This window comes from Pituophis catenifer, unplaced genomic scaffold (assembly GCF_029215685.1).
Source record: "Pituophis catenifer annectens isolate HBS135680 unplaced genomic scaffold, rPitCat1.0.hap2 SCAF_2, whole genome shotgun sequence".
Classification (NCBI taxonomy): domain Eukaryota; kingdom Metazoa; phylum Chordata; class Lepidosauria; order Squamata; family Colubridae; genus Pituophis; species Pituophis catenifer.
In genome coordinates this window covers 123,630,887-123,658,202 of record NW_027256882.1, presented here as the reverse complement: position 1 = coordinate 123,658,202, position 27,316 = coordinate 123,630,887, and the positions used below count along the sequence as shown (strand labels likewise).

Genomic DNA, 27,316 nt, shown 5'->3' with positions numbered 1-27,316 from the left:
GCATGTGCTTGCTTCACTTGCGTGCAGCGCTTCTGTGCATACGCAGAACCCTTCTGCACATGCGCAGAGCATCCGTGATGATGTCCAGGTGGGTGGGTGGAGCCTCCCGCTGCGGCCACTATCGGTTTGCCCGAACCGAGGCGAACCAGTAGAAACCCACCACTGATCTGGATCTCTGTTGATGGACTAATCTTCCCATTGAAACTTATGCAATGTTTATGTCACCATTCAAGAATGTTTCAGCTGAAGCCAGCCTTTCTCACGCTGCCAGTACACTCCAAATACCCCAGGATTACAACTTCCAGAAATATCAATTAGCACGGCCATGCTAATTGGGAATTTTGAGAATTATAGTCCCAACATAGCTGAAGACCTAAGACTGGCTTACATGAATTTCTACAGTATGCCTGTTTACCTATTATTTAAACATGTCCCGTTTTGTAAATTGGATAATAGTTATTACTTATTTATGGTACATAAACCAAGTAGGCACCTTTTATTTAAAAATGTAATAAACTTGAAACCCTGTGGTGTGCTTGAAGATAATTCAACTCGTCTTTCATTTTTATTTTTTTTTGAAAGATGTATACAAGCATGAAACAACACTGGGCATTCATTCATTCTCTGAAGCAAATACCAAATAAGAAAAGATGACCTTTTTTTTTCCCCTAGAAAAAGAGAAGTGAAGTCTAAACTTGCAGGAGGAGAGCAACTCCTGCTAAAATCCATTTGGATGGTTTCTCTTTAGTCTTCAAGTTAAATGTCCAAATATAGGTAGGACCCCGTTGGCGGGTTTTATATACAGGACAAGGATATACGTTGCGGGTATCTTGCTTGTCAACAAGGATGGCTTTGATGAAAATAATCGGCATGGGTGGAGTCAAGTCCTTCAGTCTGGCATCAGCAATTAATCCAGTCTGCAAAGAGTAATTATAAAAAAATGAGATATTGCCAACTCTGCCTATTCTTCTTACAGAGATGAATCATTCTGAGCATTGAACTTTATGAAAACAACCCATTTTGATTACACTACCAAAATATTCATAACAGCCAGCTTCACACTAGAAGCATCACATTTGCCTCAAAGCAAGACATTTCACGGTTACACACTTAGAAGTGATTCAAAGTAAAATATTTTGCACACCTTACACCTTAATTCTGTGTCCAAAAACTTCTGTGTGTGAAGTATGTTAATTTGTGCAGAGTTTTGAAAATAATGAAGCAACTATGTAATCACTTCTGTAGATATTTAACTGTTCTGAATTGGCCAAGTTTGAACTCCTTAAAATAGGTTAATCCTTGCAAACATAAGCCTGAACAATAAGTGGACCAGGAAGCAGAGCAATTACCAAGTCACTGAAGTATTCAACAGTGTCTCATTAAATACTACCTGATTCTTAGGAACAAAAATCCAACCAAATATGACTGAGACACTCAACACTAGATGGAAGGTTAAAAAAACCCTTATGTTTGTTTTCTCATTGGTAATGCTAATAGCAGCTTCAGAGAGGGCAACTTAGGTGAAGAAAATATGACGCACATGTACATGGATTAAGCTGCTCTTCTTCCCATGCTGCTGCTCTGATCAGATTTGGACTTGAAAGGAAACTTTGCCTTTGCATGCAGCATTAGAAATATAAACTGGTCACTGAGTAGGCAAGCACAAAGCAAACAACGGACCTCAAGCTATACTCAAAGAGCAGCACCTCTAAGTACAGAGACTAGAATAAATAGGGGAAAGGATCACAGAATTATAAGATTATTTTTATTTATTTACCAAATTTATTGCCCGCCTGTTGTGGCCTGTCGGCCTCCAGCCCCTCCAGCAGCCGAATCAGATAAGGAGGCGGCGTGGGAGTCAGAGTCAGCATCAGCATCAAGGCAACCTGAGAGCTCCAAGGGGGAAAAGGGAATGGAGCTATCAAAGAGAGAAAGAGGCAGAGCCCTCAGATGGAGAGTCAACAGCTGCCAGGTCTGGAGGTGGCTGATGAGGAAGAGGAGGAACAGCTGGGTCCAGTGCCTGACACGCGGATGCGCAGAAGGCAGAGGAAAGCAGGAGAAATCTGTGGGCCGATCCTTAGGAAGGAAGAGCCACCACTGCTAGCAAAGCCCCACCCTAGCTCTGGAAATAAAAGGCAGGGGACAGAGATGAATAGATGTGGCAGACAACTATTCATCTCCCTGCGGGATAGACCTGTTAAGCCTTCAGTGAAAGAGAAACTTTTTGCCAGGGCTGCTGGTGCTTCTAATAAAGGAATCATTGTTTCAACTACAGAGGGTTTGTCGTGTTTGGGGAGCTGGGTCAGAACACTGCCCATTTTACAACCGGGTCATTCTGGGCTGCTTACAGTATTAAATTGTTAATTATATTGCCTACTCAAAAGAGGTAGTCCTCAACTTACGATCACAACTGTGCCCAAAATTTATATTGCTAACTGAGAAATTTGTTAAGTGAATTTTGCCCCATTTCACGACTTTTCTTGCCACATTTGTTAATGGATCCTGTTTCCCCACTGATTTTGACTGTCAAAAGGTTGCAAAAGATGATCCCATCACCCCGGGACACTGCAATCATCATAAATATGAACCAGTTGTCAAGCATCCGAATGTACCGTATTTTTCAAAGTAAAAGACACATTCCCCCCCCTAAAAGTGGGTGAAAATTTCGGTGCGTCTTATAGACCGAATACGGGCTTGTTTTTGGCCTCCTGCACCTTCCACGTGTCGCGTTTTCACCCTCCTTGGCCCCCAGAAGCATTCTGCAGTGCTCTGCATGTCCCATTTTTGCAAAAAATAAAGCTGTTTTCGCCAAAAATGGGCCCATTTTGGGGGCTCCCGAACCCTCCGTGTGTCACATTTTTGCCCTCCCTGGCCCCCCAGAAGCACTCTGCAGGCCAAAAACACGCCCATTTTTGGCAAAAATGAGACATGCAGAGCACTGCAGAGTGCTTCTGAGGGTCGGGGAGGGCAAAAATGCAACTTGCGGAGGCCAAAAACTATTTTTTTTTCTTGTTTTCCTCCTGTAAATCTAAGTGCATCTCATAGCCTGGTGTGTCTTATAGTCCAAAAAATCATGTGACCATGGGGATACTGCAATGGTTGTTAAGTGTGAAAAATGGTCATAAGTCCTTTTTTTCAGTGCCATTGTAACTTCAAATGGTCACTAAGCAAAGTGTTGTAAGTTGAGGACTACCTATATAGAAACATGGAAAAGAGAGATGAGCGAAGCTATTATAATGATATCCCACAAATCACTGTTTCCTCTGGTATCTAAGCAACTCCACCTTTCCAACCAATGTTTAAAGATAGCTAATGAAGATGGAGGAGGAATCCCTGCATGGATAATTAATGGCAAAACAGGAAATTCACTAACATTCAATTCTTTGCCTTAATTAAGGCAATGCTTATTCTCCGGAATATACCCTTCCATTAGCTAGAAGGCAAAGGCAACTTGATGATTAATTAGCAATACAGAGCAAAATGAAAGGGATGGTGCAGAAGTCTTGGCTGAACCTAACGGGTAAAATCCCACCTGAGAATGCATGAGATTTACTCTAGGCTTTTGTGCTTTATAGTGTCTTGGAAATCTCTCCTTAAAACCTGTTTTAGTAGTACAAACTTGCTTCCGTAAAGTTTCTTTTGTTCTCATCTAAATACACAAAACCAAAAAAAGGTCCTCAGGCAACTGGCCAGGCCTAAACCTGGTATAAAGAAATTCTAAACAATCCCTTTGGGGAACAATTCCACTTTAGCAAGACATTTCCTTTTAAAATGATGGCTACAATCAATGCTGACAGTTCTCCTCCCATCCTTTCCAAAGATTAATTTCTAATGGATGTGTATCCCAGAAAGATTGTCTACACGTCGCACAGTAACTAATTTTTAAACTGTTATCCATTTGACACCCCCCTCCCCCCCAAGAATGTTGCTACTGGATGGAAAATCAGGTGGTTTACTTTAACACAGAAATGCTTTTATCCTCTCACCACATTCCCTAGTTGGAAAAAGACATGCTTAAGCCCCAAGAAAGAACATAATTATTTTTATGTTGTGCTTCACAGCAAAACATATCCATAGGAAACAACTTTAAAATAGTTATTGTTTGTTATTGTCAAAGACCAGATGAAGTCCCCACTGATTTTTGTCTCAATTGCAGGGCTGATGAGCTCAAAGGGGAATTGTTTGGGGCGGGCGGGGGGGGGGGGGGGGGGGGGGCGGAGAATTGATCATGATATGTTTGAATAGTTTTGCTTAAAAAGTTTTGTGACTGAGAAATTCTTCTTCAGTGAAGTAGCCAGGAACATCTTTTGAGATTTCTTTTCATGTCCTAGAATCAAGCTATTTTATCCTTGCTTCTATTCTATTCCTGAGTATGCCCAAATGCACAAAATAGTTGCTCTTTTGAAATCTAGAACTATTGTCAAGTTTGGATAGCTTGTATATTGTAGAATTCAAATGGGAGTTTATCCAGCTGCTCCAAAAATTATCCATTTCCTGCTCAGATACTTAGGTTCAGTTTTCAGTGCTGCCTTTCTTTTCTCTTCTTTCTGTTTTCCTTAGACCATCCAAGGACACCTTGTGTGTCCAGAGAGCAGTTTTATTTTTCTTATAGCCTCCAACAGATGGATTGCCTTTATACATCATGCAGTCCTTATTTTGGGGGGTGCCTTCAATGGATCAATAAACTTTTAACTTTGGGAAACCACCTATTGTGGTTCAGTCTCCTTCCAGATGGATGTTGTCTTGAGTCCCTTGGACATCCATGGACTGCCCAATTCTGGCAGGTAAAGTCAGAAATAAAGCCTTGTAGGGACTTACATGTGGAGAAGACAACAAAATATGATCTTGTCTCTTATACCATCACTTTATTCCCTTGCTGCTGCTTCCTCTTATTATTTCCTTGAATTAGTCAGATTCCATTACTTTTTGGCTCTCCATTCCAAATTTATTCTACCCTCATTCCAGGGTGGTTGATAATGATCTACTCAGACACTTAATTTCCTCAACATAGTTTGTTCTTTATGGCCACGAGTATAGCCCTTGTCCCTGCCTATATTGCCTCAGAATCATCTCTGGATAGGTAATCATCCCTTGCTGAATTAATGAACTTTTTTTTTTTAATTCTCTGTTTGATCTTTGTACATTTCCAACTATTCATCACCTTTTCTGTAAAAAGATACGCGTGTCACCTAATTTCTCTAAAGATCTCACTTCTCCTTAACAAGGAGAAATAAGGAATAACTCTTAATTACTTATCTTCATTTTTCTCTCTCTCTTGTATATTGCAATTAGGAATATTTGCTAATCCCAATGCTAGAATGACTAACCTGCTTCTTTCCTATTATGAAATATTGGGTGGGGAGAAAGAGAGAGAGAGCATGGAGGGAGGGAGAGGGGGGGAGAGAGAGATGCCAGTTCATGTAGTGCAATACCTGATTATTGTTCCTGAGTTAATTTCATTATCGTTTGCCAGTCTCAAATTAATTTTCCCCATCTGCTGAAATACAGTGCACACTCTGCTGTGTTTTGCTATACCTATAAAATATTATTACTTTTCTACAGTTCTAAATAGTTCTCAAACTACATGTCAGTTCACGCACATGTGAAAGACATATGGTCACATAAATATTGTAATGCAATATTTGTTAACTTGGATTACTTTTTTTAAGAACATAAAGATTTTCTTTTTAAAAAAGAACAAATGAAAAAAACACAGAAATAAAAAAATGTACATAATATTGAGATACATAGGCCCACATGCAAGCCAGTATAAAACAGTTTCTAATGTATACTTTTATGATATTCGGCAAATTGCTTGTATACTTTATTTTCCTCTTTCCAAAAAGGGGTTGAACTGAGGGGCCGAAATAGCCCCTTCTCATTCTATTATTTGATGATACTTCAAATAGGCGCTAATCTTCAGTAGATATACCTTATTACCCTGGATAAATACTACATTAAGTTTCCTCAAATTTGACATTATCATGGCACCTGGAGCCTAACACTCATTTTCAGCCTACTGTATTTCCACCAAAATCATAAATGCTTAATCTTTTAAAATAGTCTATGTCAGTGATGGCTAACCTTTTTGCCATTGAGTGCCAAAAGCAGGGGAACAGGGGGGTCAAGTGCACATGTGCCTACACCCATAATTCAATGCCCCCACACCCTGTCCCCCATGCATGTGCACGTGACCCCCACCCCACTCCTGGCATGCAATGGCAGAAAGGTTACCAGTGGGCCTGGTAGGCCTGTTTTTCACCCTCCCCAGGCTCCAAAGGCTTTCTTGGAGCCTAGGGAGGATGAAAATGGCCTTCCCCCCCCCACCCTGGAACCCCTCCGGAGGCCAGAAATGGCCCATTTCCCGAGTTCCAGTGGGCTCGGAAGGCCCATTTTTCATTCTCCCCAGGCTCCAGAGGCTTTCTTGGAGCCTGGGGAGGGTGAAAATGGCCTTTCCCACCCCAACCTCCGAGGCCCTCCAGAGGCCGGAAATGGCCCATTTCCTGATTTCTGGTGGGCCCGGAAGCCCTGAAAATCAGCTGGAGCTGAGCTAGGGCAATGCTTGCGTGCCCACAGATGTGACTCCACATGCCACCTGTGGCATGTATGCCATAGGTTTGCCATTACGGGTCTATGTTTTCTAATATTCTATATCTTTGACTCCCAATAGCCCACAGACATAAAAGTCCTATCAACTGTGCCACTTTTATAGGTACAATTTAAGGCTATAAAAGGAAGAGATACATATGGACAAAATATGTACAGAGGGCAATCTAGGCAAAAACAAACAAATAATAAAGAATTAACAACATCTTTATTTTTAACTGGACTCCAAAAGGCTTGTTAGAATGATCAGCATCATCAGTTCTAAGATTAATGGTACACATTTCAGATGTTAAAGTTAGCAAGAATCAGGCGGTTACGAGTTTAGTCTCTATCTTGGTATAGTCTCTCAAATATTGCTGAATTTTTTTTTAATTAATTTTTGCTTTATTCAATTATATTTTTAATGTAACACCCATACCTTGGGAAACATAGAATCGAGGGAAGCTATGGAGAACCTTTATATCAGGGGTGAAATGTTCCCGGTTTGGACCGGATCGCCTAATCCGGTAGCGATGGTGGTGGGTGGTTCGGAGAACCGGTAGCAAAAATCCCTGTGCCCCTCCCCATGCCCAGGTGAGGCGTGCGATCATCAGAGGCTGGTTTTTTTTTTACTTTTAAAAGCATTTTTTCTATAACCTCTTCGGCCGAAAAAATGCTTTTAAAAGTAAAAAAAAAGCCTCTGATGATCGCGCAGCTCAGCTGGAATCGTCAGAGACTTTTAAAAGCATTTTTTCTACTGTAGAAAAAATGCTTTTAAAAGTTAAAAAAAAAGTTGGCCACACCCATCCAGTCACATTACCCACCGCTACCACCAAGCCACGCCCACAGAACCGGCAGTAAGAAATTTTACATTTCACCACTGCTTTATATTATTACAAAATACGCCTTTCCCAAAATTTCATTTTATTGTTTTCATTGTTTATCTGTGTTCATTTTGGTGTTTGGATTTTGGGGGGAGGTCCGTACATTAAGATTGCACTAAAAGTGTGACCGCAAAACTTTAGGAACCCCCTTCCCTAGAGAGATACAACATCTGAAGGGCAATTATTAAAGGAAAGATATCCTAGAAAAACAATCAAATACAGTAGTTACTGTATAGGTCCTTGATCCTCCAGGTGGACTTTGAAGAGGAAAGCCTTGGGGGTGGGGGAAACAGAGGGGACAGCTGCCTCTAGATGCAGCTCAGCAGAAACTGCCTGATAGAAAGTTTTTGGAGTGTAGCCATGTTTATGAAAATTCCCAAGAATCACAACAGTCTGAAAAAGAGATTCAGAGAAGTCTGGTGTTCTTCCCAGCTTTTGCTACTCCTCTGAGTTTCTAGTTGTCATCCAGGTTCTTTAATACCTTATTCTGATTGCTGGACAAGAACATCACTCTTACTCTGCCATTCATTCAAGTATCTCGTCCTTTTTACAGGAAAATGAACACCCTCTTTCACTGTTCTACCTGCTCAGACTTAGCCTTTTTCAGCTCATGCTTACACCTTTTGGAAAGCTCCATAGGGCCCCCAGCCTCCAAGCTCCAAGCCTTGGTTCCTCTTGATGAGGTTCATGCAAGGTCAAAGAATTGAGCAATGAGATGGCTCTGACCTGATATTCTGAGATGGACAAGGCTAAAGAATAGAAGACATTGATTGGAATGCTTCAGAAATGGGATAAGAGCCAAGAAGCTTTTCAGTTTCAAGGCTAGCAGCACCAGCTGTTCCTTTGGCAAGGGTTTTTCTGTGTTTCCTGCCAAAAATAAAGAGTTGTGGAGTGAGAGGTAGAAGAAGTGTAATACACAATATAATGCAGGTGTAATGCCTGTGGAAATGCAAATTCTGGTATCAGTAATTTTGCCTCCTTCTCTTTAAAGCATGGGATTTTGAAATAGGTTTTTCAAGGTCTCTGGTGGGAAGAGGATGGAAAAATAAAAAGTTCACTGAGAACGCAACAATCAGAACAATACCAAAATAGTTTATATTAAGTACTATTTTGTTGAACAATTATTTTCAGCATACTTGCTTTGGTTCCGTCCATTATATTTAATCTAGTTTTCATCCACACCCTGGATGATTGAAAGCAACGTCATCAAGCCCTGCAATTTCTTTTTAAAATCTAAAATGCCTCCTTCTGCTTTCAAAAATACCTCCTGTACTACTGCATTGAAGCAGTCTCCACTGATGCCAATTGTCAATTGGAAAAAAATTAGAGGGGAGGGCTCAGGATCACAGAAGAGATGGGGTGGAGAGAGCAGCTATGGAGAACCTAAGCTCCCTAAAGTAGTCGGACCCACAATGGCAAATGAAGATCCAGATTAGGCCTGCACCCTGGAGATGTCCCTTGCCTGCTTTATAGGCTCCTTAAGCCTATAACTCTATGTAGGCTGATGGGCTGGGCAGTTCTTTGGATCCCAAACTAGTTGGCCATCTAGCCAGAGAACTACAAAGGGACTTCAGAGTAAAAAAAAAATGGGCACAGTTCTTTCCAAGCTGCCGTAAGTGTCTCACAAAGGAAAAGCACAGAGGAATTCTTTTGAGGTCTCTGCTTCTTGTTTAGCTATTTGACACAGATTTCTTCCCCTCTGAACATGCAAGCTGTAGCACAGAAATGAAAACCCTTTAAAAAGTGTAAAAGCAAAAGCTAAGTAAAATGAATTGATAAGCATTGAAGTTTATCCTCCCCGAACCACGTTACAACCACCACCTTCTGCTATGAATATGCATGGCAGAACTCTTACCCCAGGGTTTTAGTGACAAATGGCATATGTTGTGGTCCGCCAGCAGCCTGTGGACCTGGCAACAGAGTCGGACAGTGAGGAGGCTGGGGGAGACAATGGGCCAGTCCTGGAGTTAGGGGAAGGCCCAGAAGAGGGCTCTGCGTCAGAGGCAGAAATGGGGCCAGGGCCATCTGGGAGCGATGCACGGACTCTGGAGCCTCCAGAGGCAAACAGCAGAGAGGCAGAGGAACAGGAGGAGCCTGTTCCTAGTGCACGCATGCGAAGAGCTGCCAGAAGGCAAGAGCAGCTGAAGCAAAAAGGACGACTCGGGAGTAAAGCCAGAAGATGATTGGCCACTCCCATAAGGCTTAAAAGAGCAGCAACAAGCCATTGGGTTCTTTGTAGAAAAGCAACGTTGATTCCAGTGCTTCATGTCAGCATCTCTTGAACTTTGTGGGGGGTTTGCCAAGAAAAGCCTTTGGCAGGTTGCCAAAGACATCAAAGGTTGGTGATAAGGCCGTAGGACTGGTTATGAAGAATTTGTTTTGGACTAAGCTGAGAATGAATTAATTCTCATCTGTTTTAATAAAATAAGTTTGTTCAGGACTGAATTGTGTTTGGTAATCACTACATGGGCCTAGGTCACAACAGCATAATTCTCAGAGGTGAGTTTGAATTCTCCACAGAGAAGTGGCAAATCTAAGTTAATGGTGAGCCACAGTCTTGGCCATGCACAGTCTAGTTTTTCTGGGACTTTTGTTTCACAATAAGGAATGCCCCCTTCCCTGATTTTGGTGACTTATCAAGTAGCAGCAACCCGTAAATCTTTGCATTTACCTGCATATCCCAGCGTGCACCCTCCATGAACAAGCCATGAATGTATGCACCTTCCCGTGGAGGACTGGTGAACTCTTCACGGTTTCTCTTAGTCACGTCACATTGCAGCGTCATTTTATCCAGAGGCCACTCATTTTTTCGGGCCATGGACTGCATGATGGCTGTCAAGAAAGACTGTGGGTTAAAGAATCCTGCCAGCCACACCACTGATGGTAGCATGAAGTCTCCTATCCATGTTTCAAGCTCTCTGATGCGATTGAGAAGGTCGGTGAACCAACTGCCTAAACCAGACATAGAAGGATAAGCTCTCCTGGTCCATGATTCAGGCACCATATCTAAGAAGATGGCATTCTGTAAAGTTTCCATATCATTGGTCATAGTTAATTCACCCTAAAACATGTGAGAAAAAGGAGCGTGACAAACATGTTTCAGCCAAAATGCACTCAACATGGGAAAACAGCACATTTGGTAGAATTTGCAGTACATCTGAAAATCACTCACCCTTCAGTTGCAAACAAAGGTAGAGAAATGGAAAATCAACTAGTTTAACAACTTGAAAAACTCCTAAAATAACTGGGAGATATTTGTGGAATAGTTTAGATACTTCTGCTATATCTCAAGCTTTTATCATTATTCGATTGAATTGGCATTTTCTAGCTTTTGCTTAAGGGACACAGTGGCTCAGTGGCCAAGATGCTGAGCTTGTCGATCAGAAGGTCGGCAGTTCAGCAGTTCAAATCTCTAGCACCGCGTAACGGAGTGAGCTCCCATTATTTGTCCCAGCTTCTGCCAACCTAGCAGTTCGAAAGCACGTAAAAAATGCAAGTAGAAAAATAGGGACAACTTTTGTGGGAAGGTAACAGTGCTCCATGTGCCTTTGGCATTTAGTCATGCCGGCACGTGACCACAGAGACATCAATGCAAATTATTAGCTATTTTTTGTATATTTATTTATTATATATTTATTCCACCTTTACTATTTTAATAAATAACTCAAGGCAATGAGCATTCATAATATTTTTTCTCTCCCTATTTTCCCCACAAAAACAACTGTGTGAGGGGATTGAAAGAAAGTGACTGGCCCAAAGTCTCCATTCTGGTTTTATATCTGAGGCAGGACTAGAATTCAAAATCTCCTAGTTTTTAGGCCAGGGTCTTAACCACTATTCTAAACTGGCTCTTTTTATTTACATTTATTTATTTACATGGATTTATATGTTTTTTTTAATAACAATAGCTTTCTAATGGTAGGCTACCCCTCATAAACTGAGTGTTTTCCTGTCATCTCTAAATTGTATTCAAAATTGTACGAAAAGTGAAGTCGGGGGGTTCTGTACCTTCAATCCCAGGTCCAGCTCTCTCAGTGACCGCTTAATCTCACAAGTGAGAAAGTTCATGCGTTCGCATTCTTGGAAGGCCACCACAATATATGGTGTTCTCTCTTCTACTTTGGCCATCAGCTCAGGAATGTTAAATTCATCCGTTAATTTCTCCAGGATGTCATCAAGCAGCGCCTTCACCTATATGCCAGAGTGAGGGAATATTGCTGAAACTTACCTACACAAGTCATTAACAACTTGAACTAGGCTTAGAGAAGTTAACTTCCCTTTATTGAATAAAAGCTGAGTAAATCCAAGCTTGGCTCCTTTAATCAAGTCATCTGACAGACTATTACATCTACAAGCATTCACGAGGTTCCATGTACATAAATGGTTTTGAAAATGGCCACACATTATGCAGATATTCTCTTCCCCCCCCCTTGATTCTCTGTGCCTATGCCTCAATTTCAGATTAAGGCAGTTCTAATCTGAATATAGATGAAGTTATAAAAAGAAGGGGGAGAAAACATTGGAGCACACTTATTGAACCTCCTTAAGAATCCTTTTATTCAGCAATTGTCAAGTGCAATAATTCAGAGGCAGTGGTACTCTGGTTTTATTTTATTGTGGACCCTTATTTTGCTTCAGGCTGCAATTTGACAGCATCAATTGTTGGCAGGATTTGGAACTTGGACTAGAAGGACCACTGCTGAAAAGAGAATGAGGAGGGCCCAGGGTGAAGATCCCTTTCACCAACCTACCTAGACAAGAGGTTAGGTCAATGGAGTTTGAGTATCTGAGCAGTATTAAGACTTCACATACACCCATGAAATGTTCAGTCTGTCTGCCAATGATTCAAAGGAATGAGTTCCAATATGAGAGGAGGTAGGTGACTAATAAGCTCCATTTGAGGTGAGGCAAGTCGGGGTTGAAGCCCCAACTGATCAGGTATAAGTGACAAAAGCCCTGAAGGCCCTGAAGATTTTCACCATGGTAACATAGATGTAGGAGATAACCAGGCCGAGCCCGAAGAAGGGGTCAAATGCATCATCGAGTCCCTTTGCATCTACAAGAGATCAAAGTCCAGCCTACCTGGAATTCTGTTGACTCTTATCTATCACCAATTTGCTTTGATCACTAGTTGTTCAGATTCTTCTAGGGAGCTTTAGCTTACAATAAACCTATACATTCATTGGAATTGCCCGGACTCCTGATTTTCTACACTTGACGGTAGGAAGGGTGTGATATCTGTACACAAATAGGATTGGTTGCAAGGTGAAACTAAACTGATACTCCAATAAATGGCCTGAGTTCTGACTGATAGTGAAATGGATGGAAATATGACAGAAAGCATCTAATACACATAATCCTCACTTAATGACCAGTCGCTTAGCAACTGTTCAAAGTTACGATAGACCTCCCCAGAGCTACATATGACTGAGTTCCAACAGCCGTACCCCCTCCTGCGTGGTCACATGGTCACATTTTGGGTGCTTCACAACCAGTTCGTATTTACAGCCATTTGCAGCATTACGCAGTCACAAGACTTCAGTTTTCAATGTTTTTGTCAGTTTCCAGATTTACTTCCGGTTTCCGGCAAAAAACACCCCCGGAAGAAAATGGATTGATTTAACAACTCTGGCATTCAATTAACAACTATTTACATACAGGGTTATAAAAACGGGCAGAGTAATATGGTGACCCACTTAATGAACACCATGATTTACAGCCATAATTCTGGGCTCAATTATGATCATAAATCAGGGACTATCTGTAGAGCATTTCAGAGGAAGAGATAGTTCCAATGTGGTAGCAGTGTCAACCTGGTTTCCCCAACCTGCAAGCCAGGAACTGCACTGGTGGTGTCCTTGGCCTCCAGATGCTGATAATTAATGCCAGATCTGTCTCTAATAAATGTAACTATTTCAGAAAGCATTCTCTTAAATTCATGCTCTACACCATCTGTTATTCTATTTTAATATACAGTAGCTAAATTGTATACTCGTTTTAAGGGTGTTATGATTGTTATTTAATCAATTATTTTAACCATAGCATAAATGTTTTACACATTCATCTAAATTATGCGATATAGGCCACCAAGAGTTGTTACATTGCCGTGGGATACAAATGCAATCAATCAATCGTAACGTGAATCATTGCATCATGCTACAAACTATACAAGAAATATAGCTTAACTGCCAGATTTTGGATGAGTTGGGTGATAATGTAATTAGCATCCACTAAATGAGACAGAAGGAGCTTCAATCTTCTTCCTAATATACTTTGAAACATTCCCTGCAACTACAGAAAATGTATCTCCATTTCCCAGCCCATCATTTCTAATCAGTCGGAACTAATAATCACAAATCAGAAACTGAGTAAATCTATCCAAATTTTGGTTCCTACAATAAGGGTATGTAATTTTCCCTGGGAAGGCAACTAAAAACACCTTTTCAGTGGCATGTCAAGAGCCACAATCCCAAAAATAGTAGGAGAAAGAGGAGGCAGGACAAAAAATGAATTTGAAGGGGAACCCCATAAAGAAATATGATGCAACAAAACCCTCACGTTCGTGTTAAGAAGAATGAATATTGAAAAATGAACGCCTGATAATGGAAGTAATATAGAGTAACTAAGAATTATTGATAGTTTTATTTTGCTTGACTGGGCAAAACAACAATCAGTAGTCTTCCCAAAGAAGTGAGTTTGTACATATCCTCCACATTCCATGAGAAAAGTGTCCTACCAGACAATATTCAACAAGATTACAACTATCCCAACATTCCAGTGGTGGGTTTCAAATTTTTTTATTACCGGTTCTGTGGATGTGGCTTGGTGGGCGTGGCTTGGTGGGCGTGGCAGGGGAAGGATACTGTAAAATCTCCATTCCCTCCCCAATCCAGGGGAAGGTTATTGCAAAATCCCCATTTCCTCCCGATCAGCTGGGACTCAAGAGGTAGAGAATAGATGCGGTCAGGGCCAATCAGAGGTGGTATTTACTGGTTCTCCAAACTACTCAAAATTTCCGCTACTGGTTCTCCAGAACTGGTCAGAACCTGCTGAAACCCATCTCTGCAACATTCCCTCTGTTGGTAACTCTGAACTCTGCAGTAAAATCCAAGATCTTTTTAATTAACAAATTATAAATAACTGGGTTAACTAATCTGATTACATAGCTTTTATTTGGAGTTCAATATGTGCAGTTGTTACATTCTCTTAGTTTTCTTGGAATACTGTAACTATTGTTACACTGAAGATGGCATTTAATTTCGTTGCACAAGGTGCAATGACAATAAAGTAAAGTAAAGTAAACGCTGGTTGTGCAGCATCTGAATTTTGATCACATGACCCTGGGGATGCTGTGATGGCAGTAAGTGCAAGGACCAGTTGTAAGTCACTTTTTTCAGTGCTGTTGTTAACTTTGAACAGTCACCAAATGAATGGTTGCAAGTTGAGGATGACCTGCCCATCTTGCTTAGCCAAAATTCCTAGCAGTGTCTTAGTTCTCCATTATTGCCAAGTGGTCTAAGGAAGTCCTGTAACTTGCTAGGCTTTTTTTTTTTTTGCAAAGCTCCCCGAGGGGCTTCATCAAGAACCAAGGCTCTATACTTTCCCAGATCAAATTTCCATTCTTTTCCTGCATGTTGTAGTAGCAGGCATGAAAGGAAGATCTGCTTCTTCCATCTCTGTAAGTAAGTCTAAAGTATACATGCAACAAATTGCACTAGTTTTCTTTAAGAGCTTCCTCTGCTATTTAGAATAACAAATCAGCAGAGGTCGTAAAAGTATAAAATAGTTGTGTATTATGTCTGTTAAGGGGAGGGCAGCCTGATAGAGAACGTAAAACTCCTGGATCTTCCCTAGAACCCATGATAGCTTCCCAGTATTGCAACTATCTGGCTAATAGTGAACTCCCTGTGTGAGCAATTCATGACCTGAACATCTTGAGGATGAAATGAAATCAGATAAAATAAAATCATCTACATGGAAAGGAAACAAGTGTGGTGAGGTGGCCTAGAGGTGGAACTCTCTACTCACAATAAAGAGGCTGTGAGTTTGGCAGAGGCAGATATTAGGTAGGGGCAGATATTTCTCTCTCTAGACCAGTGGTGGGTTGCTACCAGTTCGCACCAGTTCGGACACGCACACGAGCGAACCAGTAGCGACGGGATTTGGAACCTGCCCCTGCTCTGGACATGTTGAGATTATATTTGCTGATATAATCAGTTGCCAGACTCCACCCCACAAGGAATTATGGGGTCATTAAAATACAATGATGATGATGGAAAGGAAACAGGTATGTCTTCCTCACTCACCTTCTCTTCCCGAGTGGTTCCTACACCTTCTCCAAGATTCGTGTCTCGAGGTTGTAGCTCCAAAACAGTACGGAAAAGCTTTTCTGATGTTTGGGTTAAGAAGCCAATTTCTGCATTGGGGTGGAGGCCATATAGATATGGAGATTCAGGAGGTAGGGCATCATCTATATACTAGGCAGGAAAAGGATATGTACACTCAGCAAATGACAAGTACCACATATTAATTAATTAATTCATTCATTCATCATATTTATATAGCTGCCGATCTCATAGTTAAGTGACTCTGAGTAGCATATAATGCCCTCAGTCATCTGCAGTTTTATTGAATCTCTAAGTTCAATAAACCAAACTAAATCATCACAATGCTGCATTTGTAAGCAGATGAGCCCTGGCAAAATTAAAATTAATTGTAATTAATTAAAATTAATAATTAGGCATTTTAAACTGAGATACATTTTTCAGTATATTTTCGTATGCATCAGTCTCAGTCCTAATTAGAATACAGTTTTGATGACTGAATGTCCAAGGTGACACTAAGGAGTTAAAAGTCTAAAATTTTCAAAAATATTCTAAAATAATAATAGTGAGGATAAAGACTCCTGCTAGGAAATTCCTACACATATCTACATATAGTACAGGTACGATGACAGAGAAATTGGCATCTTCCAGACATTTTGACCCAAATCCCCTTAGTTCCAGCCAGCATGTTCAGTAGCAAAGATCGATGAGAGCTGTGCCCAATACATCTAGAGAAACTTGATACCCTGGATTGCCATTTGAAACTATTTTTGAGTTAACAGATAAAAATTTTCAATAGGCCTCCTAAGGCTGGAGAAACACCACCACAAATGTTTTTTTTTTTCCTATCCTTGCATGAACTGACAAGGACATGGCTAACTGTCATTTTACAATCAGAAAGCATTATGGAGACAAAAACAGCAGATCTTGCCTAAAGCTCTGAATCCCTAAATTGCTTCCTTGTATGGCTATGAACTCCAATACAAATCAGAGCAGGTTGAATAAATGCAAGACTACCTGATGATAACCATTGTAGTCCATGTTTCCTGGGAGGGGAAATCCAGAAGCCAATAAGAACTCTCCTTCCAACATTTCAGGCTTGATAAATTCTTCTAAGTAGGATTTACAGAGACGCCTATCCCAATCATCTGTAATGTGACCCCCGTACATGATCTCTCCGAAGAGGTATCGGAGGTCATCATAAGGAACCTAAATGCCAAAAAGGAAAGTTAATTAGGACAGTTCCTTACAGCGTAGCAGCAGACAATTCTTCCTACACAGCCTTTGGAAATCTTAAAGCGGAAGTTTGTTTTTGTAGGAAACTGGGTGTAATATAACAGTTATACAACTCCAGGCAACACCAGAAAGATTTCATTTAGAGATGCCCCAGACTGTGGAACAGACTTTGTATGTGTGTATAGATGTATCTGTGTAGAGAACTGAAAAAGAGTAGGAGTGTTGCTGAAAACAAGTCTTTTTCCATTCCTTAGACAGATACACATTTATCTAGGCACTCAAACAAATACTTTTCAGAGAAATGTCCTAGTACAAGAATACCAGGCCAGTTAGGAATATTCACAGGAATAGGATGATTAAATGAAAAGCATATTCTTTTCTGAAGTCACAAAAAGGAGAGAAAGATGGCACATTGATAGAGAATGCTGCCCCACCCCTTCAAAAAAAAAAACAAACCCTCTAGTGATCATCTATTAGAAATTGCTGCATATGATTCTAGTATATGATTCAGTTCACCTTAGAAGTGGCCTCCAAGTAATTGAATAGAACATTGACAGAAATGGTGAGGTCCCCAATGTTAAATGGGTATGAACGATTCCAGCCCTGAGGGCCAAATTTGCGCCTTTCTGCTACTACAGCATGGAAATAACAGAGGGCAAAAAGGATGCTCTTGAACTCATTCTCACGGGTACACATCTCCAGCGTGTCCTGCAGGAAAAGAGAAGTTGGTTTCCGTAATAAATACCAACTAAGTCAGGTATGTTCAACTCGCAGCCCTGGATAGCTATTAATGCGCCCCCACAAGATCGTAATAAAAATATTTTAAAATAAAGGAAGTTTGTTATTTATATACATTAATTATATTATATATTTCATATGGGGTCCAAGACAATTCCTCTTCAGTCAACACAGACCAGCCATAAGGTTGGACAACCATGATCTAAGTCTTCAGGTAAGAGCCAAATGAAATGAAGAGGAATAATGACACACTGATCCACACAAAGAATTGGATACTGGTATCTGGGAGTATGAAAATCTCCACTCATCCTCATTACTTGCATCTGAGAAGTCGTGAGAAAGCCAACTTTGATTTCCAGACTTACTCAATTTATTTTCCATTGATAATCCATTTTGGTAGCTTTCATGCTAACACTTTTTCACTACATATTAATCAACAAAATTACTTAGATAAAGATTTTTCTCTGTACAAATAAAACATCACTTTATGGTTGTCACAATGCTTTTATCTGGTTTTTAAAAAGTCATCTAAAAGCATGCTTTCTGAATATTTGTAGCTGATTAAATACTCTCTCATACAGCCTGATCTTTTATGTTGCATAGGAATCTCTATTAGGTGATGGCTCTTCTTACAGTCTCCTTATAGTGTGGTTTGGAGACTAGATGGATAATTGCAGGAGTGATGTGCAACAAAAAGGGCTTGTTCTGTTTCAATTGTTTAGAGAACTTTCTGCTCTAAATGAAGTCATTGGAAAAGAATCTCCATGGACTGGAGTTGGGATCAATGAACGTTATCAATTGATCAAATTTATGCCCCCGTCTGCCATAACGATGTTCAAGGATACTCTTGATTGTTTGTGATAATTAATTGAAAATCAAAGAGCTGTTGGATGGTTAGCCAACATTCAACATTGTTTCCCATGTAAGTTAGAAATAGTGCTTACAAGCCATGGAAATAATTCTTTCCCACACGTGTGCTTAGCCTCCAGGATGAAAATTAAGACAAAGGCCTGAGTCATAATATTAGGACAAGTATACCCTATGCTTATTTATCCTCACACATTTCTCTAGTTGCAAACTTGAAAGAACAACAGAATGCTTATGCAATGCAAAACCTACCCTTTTTGTTTAAAAGGAATGTGGTAATAAATTCTTTGTAGCCCTGTTAGCCCTCTCTTACCTGTAGCTCAGGTAAGACATTGAGCTTGTCAATCAAAAGATCAGCTGTTCAGCGGTTCGAATCCCTAGTGCTGCGTAACGGGGTGAGCTCCCATTACTTGTCCCAGCTTCTGCCAACCTAGCAGTTCGAAAGCACGTAAAAAATGCAAGTAGAAAAATAGGGACCACCTTTGGCGTAACGGGGTGAGCTCCCATTACTTGTCCCAGCTTCTGCCAACCTAGCAGTTCGAAAGCACGTAAAAAATGCAAGTAGAAAAATAGGGACCACCTTTGGTGGGAAGATCAAAAGATCAGCTGTTCAGCGGTTCGAATCCCTAGTGCTGCGTAACAAGGTGAGCTCCCATTACTTGTCCCAGCTTCTGCCAACCTAGCAGTTCGAAAGCACGTAAAAAATGCAAGTAGAAAAATAGGGACCACCTTTGATGGGAAGGTGCGCCTTTGACTTTTAGTCATGCCAGCCACATGACCACGGAGATGTCTTCAGACAGCGCTGGCTCTTCAGCTTTGAAACAGAGATGAGCATTGCCCCCTAGAGTCAGGAACAACTAGCACATATGTGTGAGGGGAACCTTTACCTTTACCTAGCCCTGTTTGTTTGTTTGTTTGTTTGTTTGTTTGTTTGTTTGTTTGTTTAAAACACTTAATATAGCCACCCATCATATAACCAGTTCTGAGCTACTCCAATCATGTTTCAGCATCTCTATGTGAATTTATCTTGTACTGATTGAACTAGAATCTCAAAGCAGTTAATAAAGGTACAGCGGTACTGTCATAGCGGTATTGTAGGCTATGAAATGTTTTGTAAAAAAAAATCAGCCATTTTGAAATATTACCTGATTTGCAGAAGCAAGAAAAGAAATATTCCATCTCACCTCTCTTTCTGGAATATACAATGTGTTTGTTTGTTTGTTTGTTTGTTTGTTTGTTTGTTTGTTTGTTTGTTTGACATCTCACTTTTATTCTTTATAAATCTCAAGGTGGTAAACCTACCTAATACTCCTTTGTCCTCCTAGTTTATGATGAATTATGAATGATAGAAGATGGGAACAAAACAAGCATGACAACATTAATCTCCATCCAGCCATGCCAACTCAGACATCTAGTGCTTTCCCCGAAGAGTACTGAGTAATGACAAGAGCTGTTAGAAAGCTAAAAAGCAGACCCCATTCCTCCAAAAAGCAAAAATGCCAATGCTTCAAACCTCTTACATCCTAGACTAGGCTGGCTGGCTGGCTGGGAGCCTTAAGTTCATAAAATTCATTCCCTTCTTCAAAGCAAGATTAGTCAACTTACAAAAGGATATGCTTGGCTAGTTTTTGAAAAACCATGTTGGAAGGGACTTTGAGATTACATGCACAATTCAATTCTTGAGATGAGATTCCAATTATGAGAGCTGCCTCACTCCAAAGAGCTAATACCTTGACTTACATTATAATAGCCTGAATGGAGTTATCTAAATCCAGTTGCATAGCATTTCCTGCCCTGCCTCTGAAACAGAGCACCAAGAATCTCCCTGAGGTGGGAGCAGGGGTAGAGGGATACCTGGTTGAAGTTGTCCAGAGCCTTGTGCAGATTGGCATGCATCCCAGTTGGAGGTTCATTTGTGATTTTGATGGAATTCTCAAGGATACCTTGTGGTATCAGATGGCTTTCAGGAGAAGCTGCAGGTTCTGCACTGATAAAGATCCGGAAATCAGGGTGACTACCTTCACTATGCTGCTCTAGTTTCTTCTCCAGAGAACTCAACCACTTGGCCACCAGGTGGATGTTCTAAGAGAGAAAGGCAAGGTTATTAGATCCTTCTCTTAAAGCACCTGCTGCATCAATATCTTCCGAAAGATAAGAAGCGCCCCCCCCCCCTCTCTCTCTCTCTCACACACACACACACACACACAAACTATAAGAAAAAAACACCTTGCCTAAGAGCTCTGAGCACTATAATTCACTTCCCAGGTATTAGCTGAACATAAACAATGTGGATTTTCTACACTTTGAAATGCAAATAATCAAGACAAATAACTAGCAATTAAGGAAACAGTTCTGAGTGTTTATTTTCTTAGGGGTGATGATGGTATTCTGTTTGTTAGAATAATGTACTGTTACTGAAATAACATTATTTCCTCCAGACAAAACAAATTTCCCGTAAACAGCTGAAATAAAATTGCTTGATTATTTTCAATGAAATAATCCATCCTTGAAATCTAAGCTAGTTACCAGAAAATCAGATTTCACATCCTGCTCAGCTGTGGTCTTCAAATATTTGTAATGCTGGTACTTTTGTTCAGAATTACTTATTTCAGTTTTCCACCATTCCAGCATAGATTAGGTTGAGAAAGACTGACTGGCCCAAAATCACCCAATGAGTTTTATATGGCAAGCTGAGACTGAGTCTTCCCACCAACTGTGGTACCCACCCTACAGAATATTGCCTGATAGGATGGAAGGACAGGAACTTTTGATGTTATCTGAGAAAAATTTAAGCATCACACAAGTATGGACACTATAAAAGAAAACATTGTTTTCCTGGTTCTTTGTATGGGTAACTCCATTGTGGAAGGCAAAAGCAAAGATATATTTCTTTGGATAAAAATAAATAAGAAATAAATCTAAATTAAGGAACCGTTTATCAAATATTTCAAGTTTGATCTTTGAGTAATGAAAACAAAGGAAGGAAGATTTAAATTATTCTATCAAGATCAAGAGCAGATGTCTATCTCAAAGCTAGAAATACAGATGCACAGAACCAAGGAGTAGGGATTTACAAAAGCAGACAGTTTCTAAACATGTCTTGCTTGTTTCCAGCACACAGAAAAATCTAATTTCCGACACAGCCCAGATTTCAATAAATAAGCAACGCTCATAACAATGGCGAGATGCTAGAGAAATATGAAACTGAACACATTATTTATCACAATCCACAGATCAGAGTGATAGCTTTAAGCTAGTAGAGAGCCATCAATTTAGATAATCAGGGTCTTTGTGTGAGGAAGAACAGCTGAAAAGTGTGGGGAATTTCTTATCTTAGAAATGGGAAGGACTTTAAAAACCTTTCACTTCCAGAATAAAAAAAGGCTATTGTCTGGTAGCTTTCAGGTACAAATTAAAGCTTAGCTTCTGGGGATACATTTGAAAGACTCAAGAATACAACACAGCACAATCCTATTGCTAATAGAAGCTAATGTTCTTTTTAAAAAAAATGTTATGGCCTTTTGGGAATAAACGCTATTTCAAAAGCCAACTGCATGCCAATCCCCAGAAAGACCAAGTGCAGCCAGTCAAAGTGAAGCCATTCTAGGACAAGGAGGAAAAACTATATTGGAATTTTCCCATTCACTTGTACCAGAGAACAAGTCCGTCCTTTTATAGAAATGAAATGTAACTTGTCTCTGAGCAGAATTAAAGTTATTGTGCTTTCTTCAAGTGGGCCTGGTATCCTCATTTTTAGCCATTGATCAAACTTCACCAGGACTTTTTATTGGTAATATTGGTAGTATTCACACAATGAAAAAAAAAAGTGTTGTTCTGAGAGTAGAGCGAGGCACACCATCCCAACAAAAAAACATCCCTATCCACTCTAGTATTTACTATTACTTCTTCCTCTTCCTCCTCCTCCTCCTCCACTACTACTACTACTATTACTACTACTGCTACTACTACTACTACTACTACTACTACTACTACTACTTCGTCTTCTTCTCTTCTTCTGCCGTATCCATCATTGGATGTTGGTGATCGTATTTACTGTATGCTGTAATTTTAGAAGGCACAAACTCACTTTCTAATTTGAAAAGCAAGGAGAGGGGCACGGCTTACATTTCTATTGTCTTATCATCACAGAATAGGCCTGAACTAAGGGACATATCCAAACATAGTCAAATTAAGTCTGTCTTCAAGTGATGTTTCTGCCACTTCAGCTCCTGAAGTCATCAGAGAACCAAGGGCAAACTGAGATTGGCCAAAAAAAGAGAGGCCATTCAGAAGTGATTTTGTCAAGAAGCCAAGATGCTGTCTCATGTCAGCAGTGAATCAGGTCCTCAAGATTATCAGGAAACTCTCTAAGTGCATGCTGGAAACCAAATGAATCCATGAGGCATCTGAATGGACCTGATCCTGTGGAGGAAAGGGCAACAGTTGTATCTGGATCAGAAAGTGTTCTGCCACAACAAAGGACAGATGGTAATGACTTCTACATCTGGATCATCAAACAACTACTCAGAGCCAAAGGCCAGGTCTACATGTCGATCAAGGCCATTCCTTCCATCCTCTGCACAGGGATACATGCCAAATCTGCCCATTTATCACCACCAAATTGTGGATGGTTGTGGCCTTTCTACAAACAGACCTGGCATTAACCATCACCAACTGAAGGCCAGGTGGTCCAGCAAACCAGTCCCCAGATCTCCTGGTAGAGGTAATCAAAGAAGAAACTACCAGTAAATTGGGTACCTTTCTTCCCCTGAAATTAATTGGTCATTTAATATTATGCATGTGTATATGGATTAGGCTGTATGTGCTTGTGAATCAAATGACAAGAAAAAGAGTGAAATATATTCTCCAACCAATAAACATAAGGAGGAACCAATACCTCATTTTGAAAGAAAGTCCTGAAGAAGAACACAAGCTAAAGTTTTGTGGGAAATAAGATTTCTACTGGGAAAAGCAGATTTAAGGTTTATATATACTGCATATTCAGTTATTGTAAATAAACCAAATTATTAGTGGTTTAACTAAAGTTCTGGGACATTTTATAGAGAACAAACCACAGGTTAAAGAAGAATGTAGTAAGATTAGAAACATGAACTTAATCTAGAACCCTAAATGCTTCAAAGGATATAATAGCAGAATTGAATCAAATGCAGCAATGATCAGCATAGTAAACAGACTTAGAAAAGGATCAGGATTTGGACCCAGAGAATTACCAAGTGCTACACCATGAATGCACTGCCTGGATACATAGACATTTCATATGCTTGAATTGAAAGCCAGTGCCCAAGACTGCGTGCACTGGATCAATTAATAATAAGTGGTATTGGAAGAACAGAATGTCTTTATGAGCAGCAACTGCGCACTCTGACAGTCAGCAAAATCTTTCTCATTTCAATTAATAGTTCAGAACAGCTCCTAGAGTTCCAAATTGCGAGAATAAGACAAGAAATAAGAGAGTGGGCACAAGCTGAAGAGTGCAAACAGTCCTCAGATTTCTGAGGGGAAAAAAAACCCTGACAGAACACAACAGGCATTTGTATACAGCATGATTAAGACAGCATAATTTAGGAATTTAGGCTTTTTACTGTGTCTCCCAGGCAATCTCAGGAACTCAGCTTTCATCATAATGAACTAGGCATGATGACTGTTTTTCTTCTGTTGCATTACATTTCTGGAAGATTATTTGGTTCAGCTGCCTGGATGACATGTAACTGATTAAAATTGTCCAGATGCCAAGTTTTGTGTATCCCAAGACAGTTCTTGGAGCTTACTGGTGTTCAAAAAACAATAGACACCCACCCACACACCACTGAGTTATTTCTCACCGATGTACTAAAGCAACTTTACTGTTGCACTTCAAAAATGGTGCAAAACCCACCGTTCTTGCTGCTGAACTTGGTGGAGTTTCTCTTGTTTATAATGAACTATCTTTTTCTGGATTATTTGCAGGAAACACAGTAAAAAGGTGAGTCAAAGGATGAATGACTTAGAAGTCAAAGGAAAGGTAGCCCTCGACTTACGATTGTGATTGAGGCCACAATTACAGTTATAAGTCATGCCACTCAAGTGTCATGAGTCATCACGTGACCCCATCTGATTTTACAATCTTTTTTGCAGTGGTCATTAAGCAAACGCATAGTTGTTAAGTAAAATCATTTTTTTCGTTATGGGCATATATATATATTTTTGGAAGAAACCAGAATAAAGCAGAAGGTTCTGGCAAAATGGCATAAATTGCAGCCATCTGACCATGGACATTGCAAACAGCTTTAAATGCAGGCCTGTTGCCAAGTGCTCACAATGCAATTATGTGAGCACAGAGCGGGGACAGCTGTTGGAACTTTGATTCCAGATCTTAAGTAGCTTCTGGGGGATCCATTGTAAGTTCAAATGGTCATTAAGTGACTGGTTGTATGTCAAGGACTACCTGTATCTATTGATATGTTTTACAGATAGTCCTTGACGTGTGACTGGTTGCTTAATACCCGTTCAAAGTTATGGTGAATCTCCCCATGGGTACTTATGATCTGGTTCTGAAGTTCCAATGATCAGGATTCCTCTGCAAACACATGATTGCTTTTCTCATCCTCTGCCATCCCATTTTCCTTCTGCCTTCAATTTATATGGAGTACTAACATTTCAGTAAGGAATTAGTCAATGAGTTAAACAGTTTTTGAAAATTGTAAAATTTAAATTTCATTAGTATGTTTTTCCTGATTCCATGGTTCTTTTAAAAATGTTAAATTTAAAAAAAAACACTACTTCTTCTGAAAAGGTGTGATCATCAGCTATTCCTGACTTTTGATATTGAAAATTTCACATAATGTACATGTACTTTCCCTTCGAAGATTAACTTTGCTACGTGGGAGAATCTGAGCATATGTAAGCATGTTCCTGTTAGAAAGGCACCCAGCAAGTAGTATTGAAAGGAAAGAAGCTGCTTTCCCTGCATTTACCAGGGAAATGTCCAGAGACAGAAAAGGGAAATGCACATACAATAGACATACAGTAGCAATAGCACTTATATACTGCTTCATAGTGCTTTTACAGCCCTCTCTAAGCAGTTTACAGAGTCAGCATATTGCCCCCAACAATCTGGGTCCTCATTTTACCTACCTCGGAAAGATGGAAGGCTGAGTCAAACTTGAGCCGGTGAGATTTGAACTGCTGAACTGCAACTAGCCGTCAGCTGAAGTAGAGTGCAGTACTGCACTCTAACCACAGCACCACCACATATGTAAGTATTTGTTTTAAAACATTATTTGAAAAAAAAAATAGTGTTGCAATGGATTTCCATGGAAACAATGGTGGACACAGATTTGCTTTTTTGGGGACCTGATAACCATGGAGAACAATTTGCTGGCGAACAGGTCAGTGCATCAAAATCCCTCTCTAGATAAAGGAGAGTAGCTGATATCATCCATAGTGCTCCATTCAGATGCCCCCTACAATGAGACTGAAAACAACAGTCTGTTGTTTTCAGTCTCTGTTAAGTTTTAGAATTCTTGGAACCAAAAGAGTTGGCTTTGCTTTAAGCTGTGCTTTGGAGCCTTCAAAAGGACACTATGTTTGCCTTAATACCTTTAAGGAATGGCTTAACTGTTTCTGATTTTTTTTTATTGTTGTTTATTTGTTATTAAGAACCTTCAGAAGAACAAGTTACATCACACCAGGTGATCCTCCTCCAATTCTTAGTGAAAGAAGCTTCATAAGATCATTAAAAAATATTCTGAATATAAGCAGCAAAAGGATGTTTAGAATGTTGATTTTAGAGTTTTGAACAGTCTTAAGGCAGGGGTGTCGAACTCATGTCATCACAGCAGCATCATGTGACTTTTTCCCCCTTTGCTAAACCAAGCATGGGCGTGGCCAGCACGTGATGCAACCGGCCTGAAGGCCAAGAGTTTGACAGCCCTGGTCTAAGGGATCAGATGGATTTGAAATAAGATTTTGAAACTAATTGTAAGAATCCTTCATGTGGGTTGTTTAAAATTCTATTAAAATATATTAAGGTGGAAAAAAAATTAATATAGGAAAATATTGAGAATTAGACGAAAATATGATATGAGGGCTAGATACTACAGACAACTCTAAAGAACTAAAGATTATAAAATAGAGATCCACTAATATAGAATGGAGAAAAGTATATTAACTTTGGAAGAATTCAAAGTTATTTGGAAACAGTACACTCAGAAATTTCTTTTAAGACTGTCTACTATCATAAAAATGGATTTAAAAGAGGTGATAGAAATGGATACAGCTAAGAACCAACTTGTTTTGGATATGGATTTAAAAATGACAAGATATGCACAGAATTACATGGAAAGGAAAAAATGTTGTTGCATTTTTAGAGAAAATGATAAGTTACTATGTAAACTGGAAAGGAATATGAAACTGATTCATTTGATTAAGATTAAAATAGACATTTTATTTCTGGTAATTCTTACAGAACTTTTGCTGATGAAGATTAAATGAGGCTTTCTAATTTGTTTATAGATAAGTTATGAGATATGGGAAAAAGAGATCTTTGGTTGAAATATTAGAGAAAATGATAAGTTACTGAAAGTGTTATCCTTATATAGTTATCCTTATAAAGATGGAAGTCATTTCTTTACACATCTTTTTTTGTCTATATTTTTTTATTTCTTTTCTCTCTTTTTTCCT

The 27,316-nt window shown here is 39.8% G+C and overlaps 1 protein-coding gene across 1 annotated transcript in view; it reads right to left on the bottom strand.

Moving 5' to 3' along the window:
- Positions 1-689: 689 nt before the first annotated feature.
- The window catches only part of DNAH9 (dynein axonemal heavy chain 9), a 233,111-nt gene continuing 206,484 nt past the window's right edge, over positions 690-27,316 (bottom strand). The window contains exons 63-69 of the mRNA XM_070934466.1: positions 20,489-20,716; positions 17,546-17,737; positions 16,811-17,002; positions 15,776-15,946; positions 11,478-11,660; positions 10,141-10,530; positions 690-917 (exon numbers count right to left, since the gene is read on the bottom strand). Coding sequence (XP_070790567.1) covers positions 690-917; positions 10,141-10,530; positions 11,478-11,660; positions 15,776-15,946; positions 16,811-17,002; positions 17,546-17,737; positions 20,489-20,716 — 1,584 coding nt within the window. The remainder of the gene's footprint in view (positions 918-10,140; positions 10,531-11,477; positions 11,661-15,775; positions 15,947-16,810; positions 17,003-17,545; positions 17,738-20,488; positions 20,717-27,316) is intronic.